General features: G+C 38.1%; 1 protein-coding gene across 2 annotated transcripts in view; it reads right to left on the reverse strand.

The window, feature by feature from the left end:
* The window catches only part of LOC131253421 (gamma-interferon-responsive lysosomal thiol protein), a 48,450-nt gene that overhangs the window by 23,668 nt on the left and 7,304 nt on the right, over window positions 1-17,478 (reverse strand). For both annotated transcript variants that reach the window (XM_058254408.1, XM_058254409.1), the window contains exons 2-3: window positions 14,383-14,448; window positions 5,187-5,327 (exon numbers count right to left, since the gene is read on the reverse strand). In XM_058254408.1, coding sequence (XP_058110391.1) covers window positions 5,187-5,327; window positions 14,383-14,448 — 207 coding nt within the window. The remainder of the gene's footprint in view (window positions 1-5,186; window positions 5,328-14,382; window positions 14,449-17,478) is intronic.

The raw sequence follows: 17,478 nt of genomic DNA on the forward strand, positions 1-17,478 counted from the left end.
GATAGAGGAAGCTCGCTCATCCCAACTACAATCCAATCCAGAAATACAATGCGAGGAAAGTGATCCTCACTTGCTTTTGAAGAAATCTGAAATTTGGAATGAGGAGTTGGATTCCATTAATGAGCATACGGTTCAATTCCTCGATGAGTCGATCTCAATGACTGTTCAAAAGAATGGTGGAGATACATGGGTGTCTTTCAAATATAATGATGATGATATACTTTACTCACAGGATACACTAGATTTCAATGATGAGGGAGAGGTTGGTTTATGTGAACCTCAACCCAATCTGGGAATAGAATGCGAGGAAAGTGATCCCATCCCAAATGTGCACTGCACTGAACTAGAATATGATGAGTATTGGGATGACGATCATGAATGTGCAGCCCCAGTTCCCCTGGAATTAATCTCAAGTTTGGTCCAGGTCAATGATCAAGAAGTGCACGAAGTGAGCGGTCATAATGAGCTACTCCACTCACCTGACATATCTGATTTAAAAGTGGATGAGCTCATTACAACCAACCCTTCTATCTCTTGTGAGACATGTTTGGACCACTCCCCTGAATTACATGATGATATGATTCGGGAGATGGACGAGTCACTCGATACGACTCTGGAATTTAAAACCACCCAGTTGAGGCCACCATCTGAACTATTGAATTTTGACGATTCACTGTCTCTTCTGAATAGTATCAATGAACAGAGTTCGCACATCAATACTTCGTCTACTGACCCTCTATCTGTCTGTGTAGGGCTGGAGCAAGAGAGCATGCGTCCATCCACTTCAAAAGACGATGGAATCCTTGGGCTCATCATCACAGATTTCGATGCAGGAGACGAGTCACTCCCAGCTGACTTTCCCACATCTTTGAACTCATGCTTGGCACACCTTGTGGATTCCAACGACCTCATGATACAAGAAAAGGTGGACTCCTTGCATGACACTATCTCGGTGGTTGTCACGGACCAAGCGAACCCTTACTCTGAAGCCCCTTCTTCCACAGATCCTGAATGTTTACCATTAAGGGAGGAGGAACTGAAAATTGAACCGAAGTCTGACACTTCGGAATGTGTTGAGACTACATTACTTCTTGCGAAGTTTTCTAAACTTTATCTACCTGTAGTTTCTGATTCACTATGGGATACTAACGATGAAACTTCTTCTGTCACAGGTGAATCGTATATACTATGGATACCTCAAGCACTTCAACGGAAAATTTCTTATGAGGTACATAAGTTTCTCTGGAAGGTCATGCTCCAAGGCGTCCAAGCCTATTGCAAAAAGGGCTTTTGGATGATCCTGTTGAGGAACTTACTGAGAAACTTATCAAGATATTGGCCGGAAGAGGAACCTTGCGGCTTGACTCAGTAGTTTTTCCTTGCTTTCTTAGGACTAGGGTAGTTTCCTTTATGCTACTTTAGGATAGACGGTAAACTTAGCGCTCATGGGAGCCAATCCAACTTTTCATTCCATTTCATTTTCCTAGTTAGTTAATTCAATGTTTGTGGGTAACATTGCTGCAAACCCTCACGAGACTACAAATCGTCTACTAGGGGCAACCTAGGGATTTAAAGGCTTGTTGCATACGTTAAATGCAATCGAGAGCACCTGCGAAAGTGGTGTAGGTAGGATTTTATTTTTGTTATTTTTATTTTACTTCTGTTGGTTTCTCTCTTATGCTGACCCGCTCTTACGTAGATATCTTTGGAAAGCCTCTTGATTCTTTCGTCCAGGTACTATCTTTCCATCACTCCTTTTGTACTTTCGTTGTCCCATGTGCATTGCATGCTTATTTCTTTTACATTGAGGACAATGTAGATTTTAGGTTGGGGGTGGGAGATTAGGTTTCCTAATCAGTGTTTTCTTGGTCTTGAGCAAAAATTGTGAATAGGTTAATTAAAAACTAATAAAAATAAAGGTGGGAACTAGGGTGCCAAGGATCCACTTGTAGTAATTCGGAAGTTACCCTGTATTGATTCAAGAACACAACTGGAATCAGAGTCCCATCCTATCCAGTTGGTAAGAAGAGATTTGTAAGATCTCTAAATATCTCATGGATCTAATCATCAACAGATACGATTGGTGTAGATTTGGAAGTGATTCTATCACCTAATCATGCCCAGGAGACTATGGCAAACAACAGCAATTTACCAATACCACAGCCAATCACAAGAGAATTGTGAAAGTTAGGAAGATGTTCCGTCACCCAACCATGCCAAGGAGACAATAGTGAACAACAAGGCCTCCTAAGTTCACAATCTCAATAATGGAAAGAACATACTCAAAGCTATTGCAGATCTACTGTAATTTGAGTCACAATAAACTATTAAAAACTAAAAGTATTCCTTAATAATCATACTAAAATCCACAAGAATTCAATAACGATGAATCAAAGCAAAGCTAACAACCCAATCACACTACAAGCTTTACCTCTTAGCCCTAGCTAAGAGGTTTTGCCTAGCAAAATGATTAGGCTACACCTTAAAAGAAAGGAAAAATAAAAAATAAAAATAAAAATAAAAACCCTACAAACTCTACTCTCCCTCTTGTGCACGTCCAAGGGATTTGGATCCCTAAGCCGATATCTCCCCGCTGCTCTCCACTCTCTCCATTTTGACTAAGTGCAGAAAAGACTATGCGCAAGGCTGTTGTGCGCTGCTTATCATATGCTGAATGTTGACTATGCAAAGAAGTCGTTGTGCACTCGATTCCATTGTGCAAAACAGGTGTCGTGCGGTGCACAATGATCGTCCCGTGGGACATTTTTGAGCACCCTACATGATGGACGGTTCAGATCACTAGTCCGATCACCGCCATGGACGCATAAGCAGCCGTGAAAACCGGTAACTTCCGGACGCACGTCCTGCGTATGAAATACGCTGCTGGAGTCGGTGGTGTCAGTGGGACCCATGATCGAATTCTAATGGAAAATCCATGTCGTCCATTAGAATCACAAGAAAAAATCAATCAGAGATGGCTAGTTTTGAATTTCTTCTGACGTGGCCTACTTGATTTTCTATTTTACTGTCCGTCCTCCGTTTGAATGGTTGAAATCTGATTCACGCTATCTTCTATAATTCCTCCAGCTAGGAGAGGGTCAAGCCCCCCCTCTAGGACACATTGGACGGTCCAGATTATGAAAAAGGATGATGGATGGGGCCCACTGTCAAAACCCAATCGCAAGCACGTCCGTCACTGGACGTTTTTGGCACTATTTGGATGTTTTGTACAAAAAATAGGTGGGGCCCACTTCTGATGGCATTATCGGAGATCTACTCCGTTCATCCTCTTCTTAGTAACGTGTAAGCCCATGAGTTAAAGTATGAAGTAGATTTGAACACTAGATGGGCCACACCATCCACATGTGATGAGTCACTATCCATCGTTGAAGCAAGCCAATTCTTAGTTACGTGCAAGGATATGGAGTTCATTATATTTACAAATTTGTTACTCCCTTTTAGAAACGTCTATCGTTCGTTTCTCCCTACTGTACCATCCAAAATAAGTGAAATTTGACTGGTATCCACATTTTTTCATGCTCTTTCCATCGGTTCAGTTTGGGTCCTGATCTCCCAAGGAAGTCCAAGATGCTTTCTTAATGATTATTGTCTGATCTTATCCATCGGGCCATTTAAGTCTCATTCTACAACTATTCTCTCTCTAGTTGGAATTCCTTGCATTAGTCCATCCATATCCTGCTAGAGTTCTTTTGATTCTATCCTCTACCTAGGGTGAAAATGCACTAATAGCATTGATGATCTCTCTCCTAACACAAGTTTTATTAATAAAATCCTATAACTTGCTCTTCTAAGTTCCTAGCGTCCACAACTTTTATCCTTTAAATATTTATCTACCCCTCCCTACACTATTTCTACTATTGTCCTTTCCTATGGTATAAAGTTATATATCCATCAACTTCTCTAGTTTTGGCCCCTTTCCATTTGATCTCCTAAAGACATGAACACAAGCTATGTTAACTCTCCTTCGTTTCATCAGTATCTTCCAACTCCATACTCTTACCTGTCAATATTCCTATATTTCATGTGGCAGGATGAATACTATTCTCATGGATTAGTTCTTTCTCTGCACGCATTTAGAATGGCGCGGGAACCCTTGCCTACTTCTCACAGCAACCGGGCATTGTTGCAATGCATCATTTCTAGGGGATGCCCTAGTAAACCCTTGCCAACTCTCACTACACCCATGTTCCGATGCAATGCATTTCTTATAGGGAATGCCCTAGCATGAGTTTGGAATGTCGTGTAGAGAGAAACGAGAGTCCAAATGTCATTCACAATGAAGCAAGGAAGCTTATTTATAGACATAGGGGTGGGTTTTTTTAATTTGGGGTAGCTTGAGGGCAAGAGACGCATGGCACAATCTCATAGGCTTGGGTGCACCTCGACACATGGCACAATCCTATGTGGCCTAGGGATAGGCTTTCTTGATCATTTTGAAGGCTTTTATGCGTAAAGGTACAATCATATAGATAATTACACATGCATTTTCTCAATAAATGTGAAAATAAAAAGGGGTGGTAAGGTAGTTAAGACAGCCAAGATAATGGGAAGAAATTATGCCATTTTGGTGTCACCTTCCATGTATTGCGTTCAAGAATTGACAAATGGATTCAGAATTTTGATTTCCACACCCATGTTATTTTCAAAGAGAAGTTTAAAATTAAAAACTTACATGGTAGATTGCCTTACAATTGGGTCCCCCTCTTCTTCAAGTGGTCTGAATCGGTCCTAACAGTTGTGATCCCTTGTGAAGTAAGGGTTGACAAGTAGGTCCTAATCTGATCCTGTCAAATGGTTCTTAGGAACTTCTAATGTGGGGTGGGGTGTCTACAATGCATTATATAAATACTAAATTCTTTATAATAATTTAAATAATAAAAAAAAAAAAAACCAGAACATAGATAACAATGAACCTTTCTGCATCATAAACTGCAAAACATAATATTTCATACCATATTTCCCTATCTTTATTTGAAGACAAATTAAGGGTTGATACATCAACATCAATGGTACAGGATGGTGCATATTCAGAGAAGATGATAACCAATGATGTCTTTTAATTTCTAGAAACAAAAACATAAAATGTTATAATTACCATTGCAATGCAAGATTCCTTGTAATGATAAACAAAAACACATGCATAGCAATAAGAGTATGATGTCTACCTTCTCTCCATATCCGCTATTGAAGCAATCGGCAACAGATTGTGAGTCCAAACCAGTTTTTTCGAAACAAGATTCCCACTTCGAGTACTTATGCTCCACGACTAAACTCTCAACACAATAAATGAAAGCAAAATGCTTATTCTGCATCACAATGTCACGAGTTATAACAAAGTTTAGGCCGAAGCATGACAAGCAGCTATAATCTTTCTAGCTAATACAGATGGTAATATGTTTTATGCTCAACAGCTCTTACAGAGATTAAATTATTAAAGTATATATTATCTATTTCATCCCTAATGCATTTTTCCTTTGAAAATCCAGAAGGCATAAACATATCTATTAGCATAAAGCAGATGTCACATCATCAGTAGATGAAACACGATCAAATTTATGATATTCAATAAAAATCCATAAACAATAGCAAGTAAATTTCTTGGTACTGGGGAGGGAAGGGAAACTAAACGAAGGACGTCAGGGTCTAAGATCTCAAACCAGTGCAAATTGCATGAAGTAATAATTGGCACTCAAGCAAGGAATGACAAATAAGATACAATGCGATCCAACAAATTTCTGTTGTAAGAAAGGAAATGGAAAATTGTACAAATAGCTAATGGTTAACATTTTCTTTCAGAATCACTAAATGAATTGAATGAAATGGTTTACGAAATTAGGGCTGTCAATGGGATGGGCCTGGGTCGAGAAAAACAAAATTTTTTAATAGGTCCAACCCGAACGGTTCAAAATCTGGGCCAAAGCCAACCCCTGATTGCCCAGCCCCTTGATAGCACTTGTGAGCATGTGCAAGTATAAATAGGTGTGGGCATTTATGTCACCAAATGATTGAAACAAAAAACACACACATGCACAAAATCACCATATCTCCATGTATATGTACCTTGAGTTATCCACCCATTATGGCAGTGTAGGCCATGCTTAGTACTAATGGCATCTGCTTTACTAATTGTGTTTTGTCAATCCTTCATAGTGGGTCTCATCACTACCATCATCATAGTTTTGTCCTAGCTATTTGGCATCAGCTTTGCTAGTCGTGTTTTGCCAATCCTTCCTATCTAAGCCTTATCCCCAGTAAGTGAACAAGCCTTCATATCCCCTCTTGCCACCGTGATGCAAATTCTTCTAGCCCTTCTTCTCATCCACTCTTTAGGCCCTTCCACCCTGATGAATGATCCTTCCTTACAGGAGCAGTCTCCTAACTTATTTGCACATGATAAAACAGTCTCAATAAGTTCTCCATCATTTTTTTTATATCTTACTAGGACTACACCTCATTACCTCATTCTTAATTCTATCCTTCCAATCTCCCCACACACGTCCATCTTAATATCTTCATCTCTTGGACATTCATTCTTTGCTGCTGTTGCCTCTTAATTGCCCAATCCCCATATAGCATAGTCAGTCTAATAGTTCTCAACTTTCATTGCCATATGGCAATCACACAGCACTCCAAAGGCACATCTCCACCTCATTCACCTGTCTCTAATTCTATTGGATTAGTCCTCCAACTTTCCATTCATTTTGAATAATAGAGCAAAGATAATGTTACCTAAATTGCCAACCCACCCTTATGTTTCGTGTTCCAAATCTCACGATCCAAATCATGGGTCATTTGTAACCTGGATCGCTATTTTCACTGATCCAAAAATATAAGTCTATGCTCCTAGTGTAGATTAACTTGTAATGTCAAGCTATATTCATAACAAAGAGATATATATATATATATATATATATATATTTGAGAGGTCATAACAAAGAGATTTATGCAAAAGAATGCATATATATTATATTATGCATTCGGGGCCTATAATAATAATATTCGTCATTTCATATATAAATTACAATATCAATTTTTTATTTTTATTTTTTAAAGACTATATTGTATATGGCTAGTGTATGTATTGGAGCAACCCACATGATCCTACTCCCCCAGCATACCACACATTGGAGGAAGTACTGTACCCATAGCCATTCCTGTTTCACGTACCAGAGTAACCAACAATCCAAGTAAACTTGGCCAAGAAAACAGAATGTTTGAGGAATCTCTTCTAGATTAATTTAGCTGAAGCCTTGCAACTATGACTCCACTAAAGTTGCATTCCAGATACTGTGTTGGTTCTAACAATTTTTAAACCTCTATATGGCCCTGTTTGAATTTGTTGAAATAATTATTAGGAAACATCATTTCCGCAAAAACCCCATTTCCATTGTCTACTTTGTCATTTTCCCAGAAATGCCATTCCATTTTCCGAAAATTTCTGAGAAATTCCCCCTTTTTGTTTCCTTCTCATACAGAAGAAAATGGCTTCCTGAAAGAAAAAAGAGTGGAAACAAGACCTTCTACATCTCCAATGAACTAGGGTTTCTCCTTTCTTCCATCGAGTTTCTACTTTCTTCCATCTCCATCTCCATCTCCATCTCCATCTCCCTTCTTGCTGTAAAAAACCCCCCCTTTAGAGATAGAATCAGCCATTGCCAATAAAATGGGGTTGCCAGAATCCGGCAATAATGCTCGGATTCTAATGAGTGGCTTTGTCAATATCCAGTGAACCTATGGACGATGCTTCTGAGGTGAGGCCTTGTAGGATACAGGCTAGAGTGTGTGCCCAATTTTCATTTTTATTTTCCACGTCTAGATTGTTGGAGGACCAGGACCATACCCAGCATCCTATGGACAACGCAAAATGAGTGCCATCCATAGGCCACAAGGTTTTTGGGCCAGGTTTGAGCACTTGCCCATCTGGAGTATATGCTGATTATTTCACTTGTGTGATCCGTTCATAGGCCACAAGGTTTTTGGGTCAGGTTTGAGAACATGCCCACCTGGAGTATGTGCCAATCATTTCACTCGTGTGATCACATCTGCCCACTTCAGGCTTGCGTGCACTTGAAGGGAACTCCCAAACATTGGTTGCATGCTAAGCAACACGTGAAATGGGTCATGTATCAAGATAGGCCAATATAGCAGTGTAAAATGACCAAAATGGGCGATGGATTGCAAATGTTATTTAGGCAAACATCTACCAAGTCGTTTAATTTTTCATGAAAAATATGTTGGTCAAACAGGAGAAATAGAAATAATGACCATTTTCTTGGATTTTTTTTTTCCTGTAGAATCAAACAGCAGAATCTCATTTTGTTTCCACCTATTTTCTTAGAAATAACATTTCCAACAAATAGTTGTTTCTTCGCTTTTTTTTCCATGAATCCACACAAGCTCTAAAGCCTTCTTCCAAACCTCCAATATAGCAGAAACACCTTTTCCAGTCTCATTGACCAACAAAACATCATTTACCCAACAACATACACCAATGGACCTCATTTGGATACTTCAATTAATTCATCTAGAAAGGCTGGAAAAAGTTAAAGGCTTAATGCAGACCCTTGATGGAGATCCACTGTTACCAAGAACTAGTGTCTTAAATAGTGAATAGATTGTAGTGTAGTGTTCATCCCTCTGAAGTGTGAGATGAAAGTTACAAAGTGTGTTGTGTAGTACTAAGGTTGCGCTTGGTTGCAGCAAATATTGTGAAATTTCTCAATCAAATTCATCCAAGGTGTCCCGTATCGGTATCAGTTGGCGTAACGGTGCCCTCCAAAACCGATACGGATACGGGCGGTGCATTTTTTTTTTGCCAAAAAAATATGGGCGCAAATTATTTTTTTGCCAAAAAAATATGAAAAAATATGGATTAAATCCAAAATATTCTAAGCATTCCAAATATGCATTCATTTATAAATTGGAACATGTTTATGGTGGTGTAACGGTCCACTCTTTGGTGAGAAGTTGTATCGGACTGTCTGATGAATTTATGAACCAGATAACCTGAATTTGACTACAAAATTCATATATTTAATTTTCTAACTATCTACTATCAATGATAGATATATTAGAATGAATGTAATATGAAAATATCTTACATTTAAGTGTTTGCAATTATTTTTGAGGGCCAAAATTCATGCGTAAATAGAAAAAAATATATATATAAAAAAAATATAAAATGGCACCCCAAATATGTAAAATGCATATTAACATGTTCTACTATGATTAACACATCATATGGCATCATTAAAACAGCAAAAGAATCATTAAAAAATGATTTTTCGAATTTTCAAAAAAAGGGTCGAAATAAATGCGTAAATAGAAAAAAATATAAAAAAAATATAAAATGGCACCCCAAATATGTAAAATGCACATTAACATGTTCTACTATGATTAATACATCATATGACATCATTAAAATAGCAAAAGAATCATTAAAAAATGATTTTTCGAATTTTTAAAAAAAAAATGACCAAAATTAATGCGTAAATAGAAAAAAATATAAAATGGCACCCCAAATCTGTAAAATGCATATTAACATGCTCTACTATGATTAACACATCATATGGCATGATTAAAACAACAAAACAACCATTAAAAATTGATTTTTCGAATTTTTTAAAAAAAGGGCCAAAATTCATGCGTAAATAGAAAAAAAAATAAAAATAATATAAAATGGAACCCCAAATCTGTAAAATGCACATTAACATGTTCTACTATGATTAACACATCATATGACATCATTAAAACAGCAAAAGAATCATTAAAAATGATTTTTCGAATTTTCAAAAAAAGGGCCAAAATAAATGCGTAAATAGAAAAAATATAAAATGGCACCCCAAATCTGTAAAATGCACATTAACATGTTCTACTATGATTAACACATCAAATGGCATGATTAAAACAGCAAAACAACCATTAAAAATTGATTTTTCGAATTTTAAAAAAAGGGGCCAAAATTCATGCGTAAATTGAAAAAAATATTAAAAAATTATTAAATAGCACCCCAATCTGTAAAATGCACATTAACATGTTCTACTATGATTAACACATCATATGACATGATTAAAACAGCAAAACATTTTTAAAAAAAGTATAAATACCTATTTTTGACGAATTTCTGAAAAATGGCCCACCGAGCTTTGATTCAAAAAAATCTGTAATATAATGTATTTTTATCTCAAATACCTAGCCGAGGTTGGTCGAAATTAGTAGTAGAAGGAGTGAGAAACAGTTTGGAAGCAAGAAGTTTCAAAAAAACAGCAAAAACAGATCTAAAAATGAAAAAAAAAAGTTACCATTACGGACCCGTAACGGCCGTTACACTCCGTAACGGGCCCGTATCGGCCGATACGGGTACAAAATCGGTTATCGGCCGATACGACCCCGAAACGCGTAACGGTTCCCACCGTTACCGTTACGTATCGGCCGATACGTCAAATTCATCATCTAAGCCTTACCCCAACTACCTGGGGAAACACTTACAAAAATATAGAAGTAGGGAATATATTGAGTACAAAAGGAAATAGCAAAGGAACTGATTTAACACTATGACTGGTATTTATCATCATCACCTAAGCCTTATCCAATTAATTGGGTTCGGCTACATGAATCTTGTTCCACCATTCAACTAATAATGTGAATAGTATTATTTTACTAAAATAATTGAAAACATCAACTAACTTTGATTGAAAATAGAAAAAAATGAAACAAGTCATTCAAACAGTAATTAATTTTAGTGTTTAGTGAAAAATAACTCATAGTTTGAGCTACATAACATGTAATATGGGCTAAGTAGCGTGCAACATATGCTAATGTGACATGAGCTATTTTCATGAGTTATGTAGCATATTATAACAGAATCCTCATACATCTAAATCTACTTTTAAATTCCTTATTTTGGATTTAAGAGGTGTCAATTTGGACACACACACACACAGAGATATATATACATATATACATGTATGTATACGTACATGTATAGGATTGCTCGTGTGTACACAGAACAAAGCCAATTTGAAATGGATGGTGTGAGTTTGTCAAATGCTTGACAAGCTGCTACATTCATGCCAGGTTAGTGATTCTCTCCCCTTGCCTCCTCTTGTTATGCACAATGTTCGATATATCAATATCGCGCTATGTATCGCATCCTTGAGATACAGATACGTATTGGTTATCGCATGGGATAATATTGTTTGTATCAGATAATTTATCAGGCATTTTGGGAAACATGGGGAAATATTGGGGAAATGGTTGAATTTTTCAATGAAACTTTAGGGATTATTAAAAAATAAAAATAAAAAAAAACTCAATACACATTTTTAATTCATAACATCTCAAAAAAGAAGTGGACGTAATAGGTTTCCTTTATATAGAGTCTTAAGCTATGCATTGTCTAACTGAACTAATGCAACTATATTCAAATTGAAGGCATAACATTTAGAGTGTATGTGATTATCATTTCATCAAACACTCCTAAATACTTCGAAATTAGTCTTAATTGACAGGTAGTTGAAGGAAATTTTGGAAAAAAAAAATTTAATATTTTAATATTTTTTTATTAATTAAAAATAATTTTTATTTTTCAAAATTTGACAAGGACTTAACAAATCAGTCAGCCCTCATAAATGCTTGATTTTATGCTTGGAGTGCAACATTGCAAGCAATTCGGGAGAAATTGGGAAAATTTTGAAATTTCCCTAATTTTCCTCAAATATGATCGTTTCATCAAATACTCCTAAATACTTCGAAATTGGTCTCAATTGATAGCTGGTTGGAGGAAATTTTCGAAGAAAAAAAAAAATGGAGAACATGAAGAACCAATGGATATCAAAATCAAAGCTCCAACTCCATGATTTTTCATGGAAAACATGAAGAACCAATAGATTTGTAACCATTTGACATTTATTTTAACATAATTTCAACAAAAAAAAGGGGATCGGAAATTGAAAATGCTCACCGAATCGAACATGTGGGATATAATGGCACTAGTGTGTATCACATCGGCCGATATCGTCGATATTTAAAACATTGGTTACCCTCTACCCATAGTTCCAAGGCGACGAAAAGCGGGGCAATTCCTCTTATCAAGGCCATTTGAGACCCACCTTTAGCACGAGTATGACTAAACCAAAGTCAGAATATGGTCTGAATCATTTAATTGGGATTAGATTCACGTTGCACAGACTCAAAACTTCTTTTGTGTGTGTGCGTGTGCGCGTGTACTGGGCCACCTAGATGGTCATAGGATTATTCAACCCATTCAATCTTTATTTTTATTCATCCAGAGACATAATGGAGCATTTGGGTTGATGTTTGCCCCCATTTGCGAGTAGTTTTGGGTCCTTTTGAGTATGTGTTTGGGTAAATTTAGGTAGTAGAAGTGTTTCTACAATTAACATGGAGGATACTTCTTCACATTCGATTAATATTTCAAGCTCTTCAATGATGCCGATGGTAGTCAATGTACTTGCCATTACTGATAATCCAAGTTAGATTACTACCACCAGATTTGGTGGCGAAAGCTATAGAGCCTGGAACAAGTTTGCCTTTATGTTTACTGGAGGTAACAAGAAGTTAGGATCTCTCAATGGAACGATTTCGGAGCCAGAAAAATCTTATCCTACTTATGCAGATTGGGAATTGGATAGCATGATGGTAATGGCTGGTTCACTCAACCAAGACTAACATGAGATGTTCATGTACTGTGTGACAGGTACGAGATATTGGATCTGTTGCGGGCATTGCAGCTGCCTTTTTTTTTTTTCTTCTTAAAGAATATAGGTCATGTTTTTCAGTTCATCATCAACATTTAAGCCTTATCCCAACTAATTGGTGTCAGCAACATGAATCCTTTTCCGCCATTCCATTCTATCAGGGCCATAACATCCTATGCAGCACGTTGCTTATAGGGAACGCCCTAGCATGAGTTTGGAATGTCATATTGTTTGGATTCGTTCCAGAAGTTTTGCCATAAGTTTGGCGCCATATGCCAACCTGACGTAACCACCCTCATTTATCCAGGTTGAAGACAGGCAATGAGAGAATAAAACTCCCACAGGCATAATGTAATAGATTATTACATAGGTTGATTACAATCAAGCGCTATCTAATAGTCTATTGTATAGGTTGCTTACAAACAACATGCTTTTTCAGTTGATATGAAAAATTGCAACCTTTCCTCAGGGGGAGATGCCTTTGGGAGACCACTATATGATTCTTAAAGAGATCATACTATGCCAAAACAGTTAAGCAACAACCGTTATGTAACAGTAAAGGCGCGTGACAGGGCCGAAACAGCCGTTACAGAAAAAATAACATGCAACGGCCCCATAACGGTCCCGAAATAGAATTTTTTTTCACAAAAGAAGGGTCATTATTGCCCATATTGTAACAGTAACAGTAGTGGCTGCTATGGCCACCGTTACCATTATGGAACACCTTGAGAGAGATGTGACTTAAGCTTGAACACCATAGACCAATCAGTTCGTGTTGTGCTCAGGAGCATAGGGTTGAGATTGAAGGGCAACATATCTTTGACCTTCTCGTCGAGCTCAACTTTGAGCGTGAGGCATTTGTACTTAGATACTCAGTCAGGAGGAGCCACCGAATACATGCACGTCAATGTGCATGAATGCTTGAAATTTTATACTGAATTGATGGTCAAGGAATCTTGTAACAACAAGAAGAAGAAGAATAAGAAGAAGACAAGAAAAAAAAACCAAGAACATGAAAATAGTAATTAGCATAAAAGTGTAGTTCAGCTTGCCTCAACAAGAAGTCTGAATATACCAAAAATAAAAATAAAAAAATAAAAAAGTGTGCTCATTATGCAAATGGTAGATTGGCTGCACAAAGGGATCCGTGAATGCAGTGGATGACCAAGCACCCAAATCAATGAATAAACATGTAAGCATGCATACGTACTCTGTTCAGGGCTTTGATGATATCAAACACATGTACAAGACAGCCCATCCATACATCGTCACATGCGCAAATGTGGCACGCAGGCACGAAATTCCAGCCTTCCATCAGGTAGTTCCCACCAAATAGAAACCCTTGCCAAAACTTTCAGGCTGGTCCACTTCAAGTTGGCACATTTTATGAAACCAACAGACAGCTAGAGAAAACCTTTCCGCATTTTTCTAAGCCCTCCATTTGTTTCTACCATTGTGGCCAGTGATGAGTGGATCAGCCTGATTTTCAGCATACTGAATCTACAAATGGCTTGTATGTCATGTGCATGTGCCACATTAGTACATGCATTGGCCTGTAGACAGGATGCCTTATACATGTGCATTGGATCAGCAAACCCCTTTTATTAGATCATGGAGAAAAATAAAATAAAATTCATCTTACCAAATCAGGCCAGGCATAGATAGCACAAGCTTCAATTGTATTCAGCAAACATTCATTCGGTCCATGCTGCAAAGAAAAACCAACGAGAATAAGTTCTTTGGAAAAGAGTCATTCAATAAAAGAAAAGAAGAATGATCCAGAAGGTCCAGTGTAGTCACACTGAATCTTTGGGCCAAGCTTAAGAACAATCTGGTATTTGATTGAACTGGTAGCAAGTGTAAGGACCATCTACAGCTAAGTTGGTCGGTCCAACTACTCATTGGTTCCCCATTCAACAATCAAACAACCGTCCAGATCTTTGGGTGAATAAGCTTAATAAATCCAATCTCAATTGAACCATTAGAAAGTAAAGACAACCACAAAATAAGTTGGTGGCTCCCACAAATTCTTGGTTTTGAGTTGGTGGTCCCCACATTGACGATTGATTGGTGTTAAAGAGCTGCTTACACCACAAATATGTTACGCCACCACACCAGATTATCCCTCACATCCCAGTAAATGACATTCTATATAGAAAAAACTGTCAGCACTCTTCCCCAATCGTCATCCTGCAAGAACTAAGGGCCCCTATTGGCTGAAATATTGGCTCCAAATCAGGAAATTGAAAAATCTGCGAGCCCCTATTTCAGCAACCAACATGAGGCGGTAGTACTTGAGGGTTACGATTTGCAGAAGTACTATACCATGAACCAGGATTCTTCATTTATCTGAAATGCAAGTGCAACTATGATATGAGCCCATATCCAGTATGAATTCTTCGTACAGTTTTGGACAGCAATCATATGTGCATAAGGGCATGAAAAATGGACAGAATAGTAAAATTGGTGTTTCAAATGGCCACAATCATCCTATCAGGGTGATATCGGAACCATGGGCAATCCACAATGGACCCCTCCAAACCAACGGTCCATGTGACTAGAGGTGAGCCCACATGGACCCCACAGCTTACATGGTAAACAAGTAACAAGTTGGTAACCAGCCATAGCTCGATGTAAATGTGAGAAAAGACTGCTTGTGCCTAGTGTTCCCCAAGAAACAGTGAAGTCACATGTCACACCATCCATAACTGGGGGATGGGAATTTTAACACGGATTTTGAAATGGACTATTTAAAATTCAAATTTTGAAATGCTTCTAGACTCGTGCCAACCAACTTTAGACGACATGCCCAATGTGTGCTAAAGCCATGCCCCATATATTTTCGAAGTGTCATAAGGAAATACATTATTTTCAATCTATACCATGCATACATGCGACGAAACAACATGCACAACATATTATTCAGCATTTTCCATATAAAGTGCGAGAAGAGGAAGATATTACGTTGGAGGGAGGAGAAGAACTGGCAGCAGATTGCCTGGTGACCGAATCACCACGAATATCCTTGGTGACCCGATGTGGCGGGATTTGATTGGACCACCTGAGCTGTCAAAATGGGGCCCGGTTGAGTATGTATTCAACTGAACAACTTTTAAACATGCATTGCAAAGGCCCATCTCTGACAACAACAAGTGGCCCAATCAAATCCCACCACTTCGGGCCACTAGGGATATCCTGGTGAGTCACCACTTCCGGTCAGTAAGCACTCATTTACCCATCAGCAGCTTGAATTCGAATTTAGTAGAGACCCCGCCAATACAGAGATCTCAGTATTGGTAGGTGCTTAAATAGTTGTGTGGGCCCCACCATGAATATGTGTTTTATCTAAGTCGTTCATCCATTTTGGATCATTATTTTAGGGCATGAACCCAAAAGTGAGGCAGATCCAAACCTTAGGTGGACCACACCACAGGAAAATGGTAGTGATTGAATACCCACCATTAAAAAGTTCCTAGGCCCACTATGTTATACCCCATTTTTGTACGTTCTTACGAGAGCCAATTAGAAAGGGACATGTGTAATGTTACAAGAGTTGCGTGGTGTATTTGAGATTTGGGGAGATACCTGAAGAACATTTTACGATATTACAGTTGGCGTCTATTGAGCGGTGTCATGTCATCCACAAAGCAAAAGTGGCGGAGTGGAACGTGGTCAAGTTAATAAGGAAGCCTGGAGCGGTTACAAGACAGGTGATGAGTTTGAAAAAAAGGCTTCGGAATATCAGTAGTGCTGAGCGGTTATAATAACCGTCAGAACTTGGGAAGCCTCCAGATGATCGATTTAAAGCTATAAATAGCAAGGAAATTCAGTAGAAGAAGGGGTCACATACCAACCAAATCAAATCAAATCTATCTTTCAATTACTTTATGCTCCTTAGCATTATCAGTTGTTTACATTCCTTAGTGTAATCAGTAGTAGTAATCAAGTAGTTGTCAACTTTAGTTGTAATTCGGGTCTACTCTCATACGCTGGATTTAGTTTGAATATCACATTCTCTGTACAAAAAGGCACTCTGCAATTGTTCTTCACGGCCAATTGTAAGAAGTTTCTTTTTGTTTTATTTGTATTGCCAATCGTAAGAATTTCCTTTTTGTTTTAAATGTATTGAAAAAATCATTTTGTACATAAGGCAAATGCACAACACATCTTCAGAGGACAAACCCCACCCTCTGATAATCGCCTGATTATCTTAAACAATGTTGTGCAAGTGGCTAAATAAGCGACCAATCTTATTCGATCTCGGTTATATACAGTTTATTCTGTTGTATCTACCTATCTTGGCACTTGGGGTCGTACTTGTTCAGTTTGAATTGAATCGCACATTCAATTTTGGCACGCCCGCACAAACCACGTGGCCGAATTTGAAATCGAGAGGCAACACACTATAATGCTTATTTGCTATCCAACTTGTTGATTAGCGCACACAAACCTATGCACCAACCAGCGGTGACTACCGAATCCGAGTCCCAACAACTTTTTTTTTTTTAGAGATAACGCAGAAGAATTTATTAAAAGAGAAAAGGAAAAGCAACAAAACAGAGAGAGCACGGCTCTGCTGAGATAGCAGACCGGCTACACAGCGAGAAAGTCAAAATTACAATCCATGGGCTTGGACGAGAAGGAAGCCCATTCAACCACCAAATGGATAGCCCTACACGCAATGGTGTCCGCAGCATTAGCTTTGTCTATAAAGCACCGATCGTTTCTTTCGGTCCAA

Source organism: Magnolia sinica, chromosome 8, assembly GCF_029962835.1.
Source record: "Magnolia sinica isolate HGM2019 chromosome 8, MsV1, whole genome shotgun sequence".
NCBI classification, from domain to species: domain Eukaryota; kingdom Viridiplantae; phylum Streptophyta; class Magnoliopsida; order Magnoliales; family Magnoliaceae; genus Magnolia; species Magnolia sinica.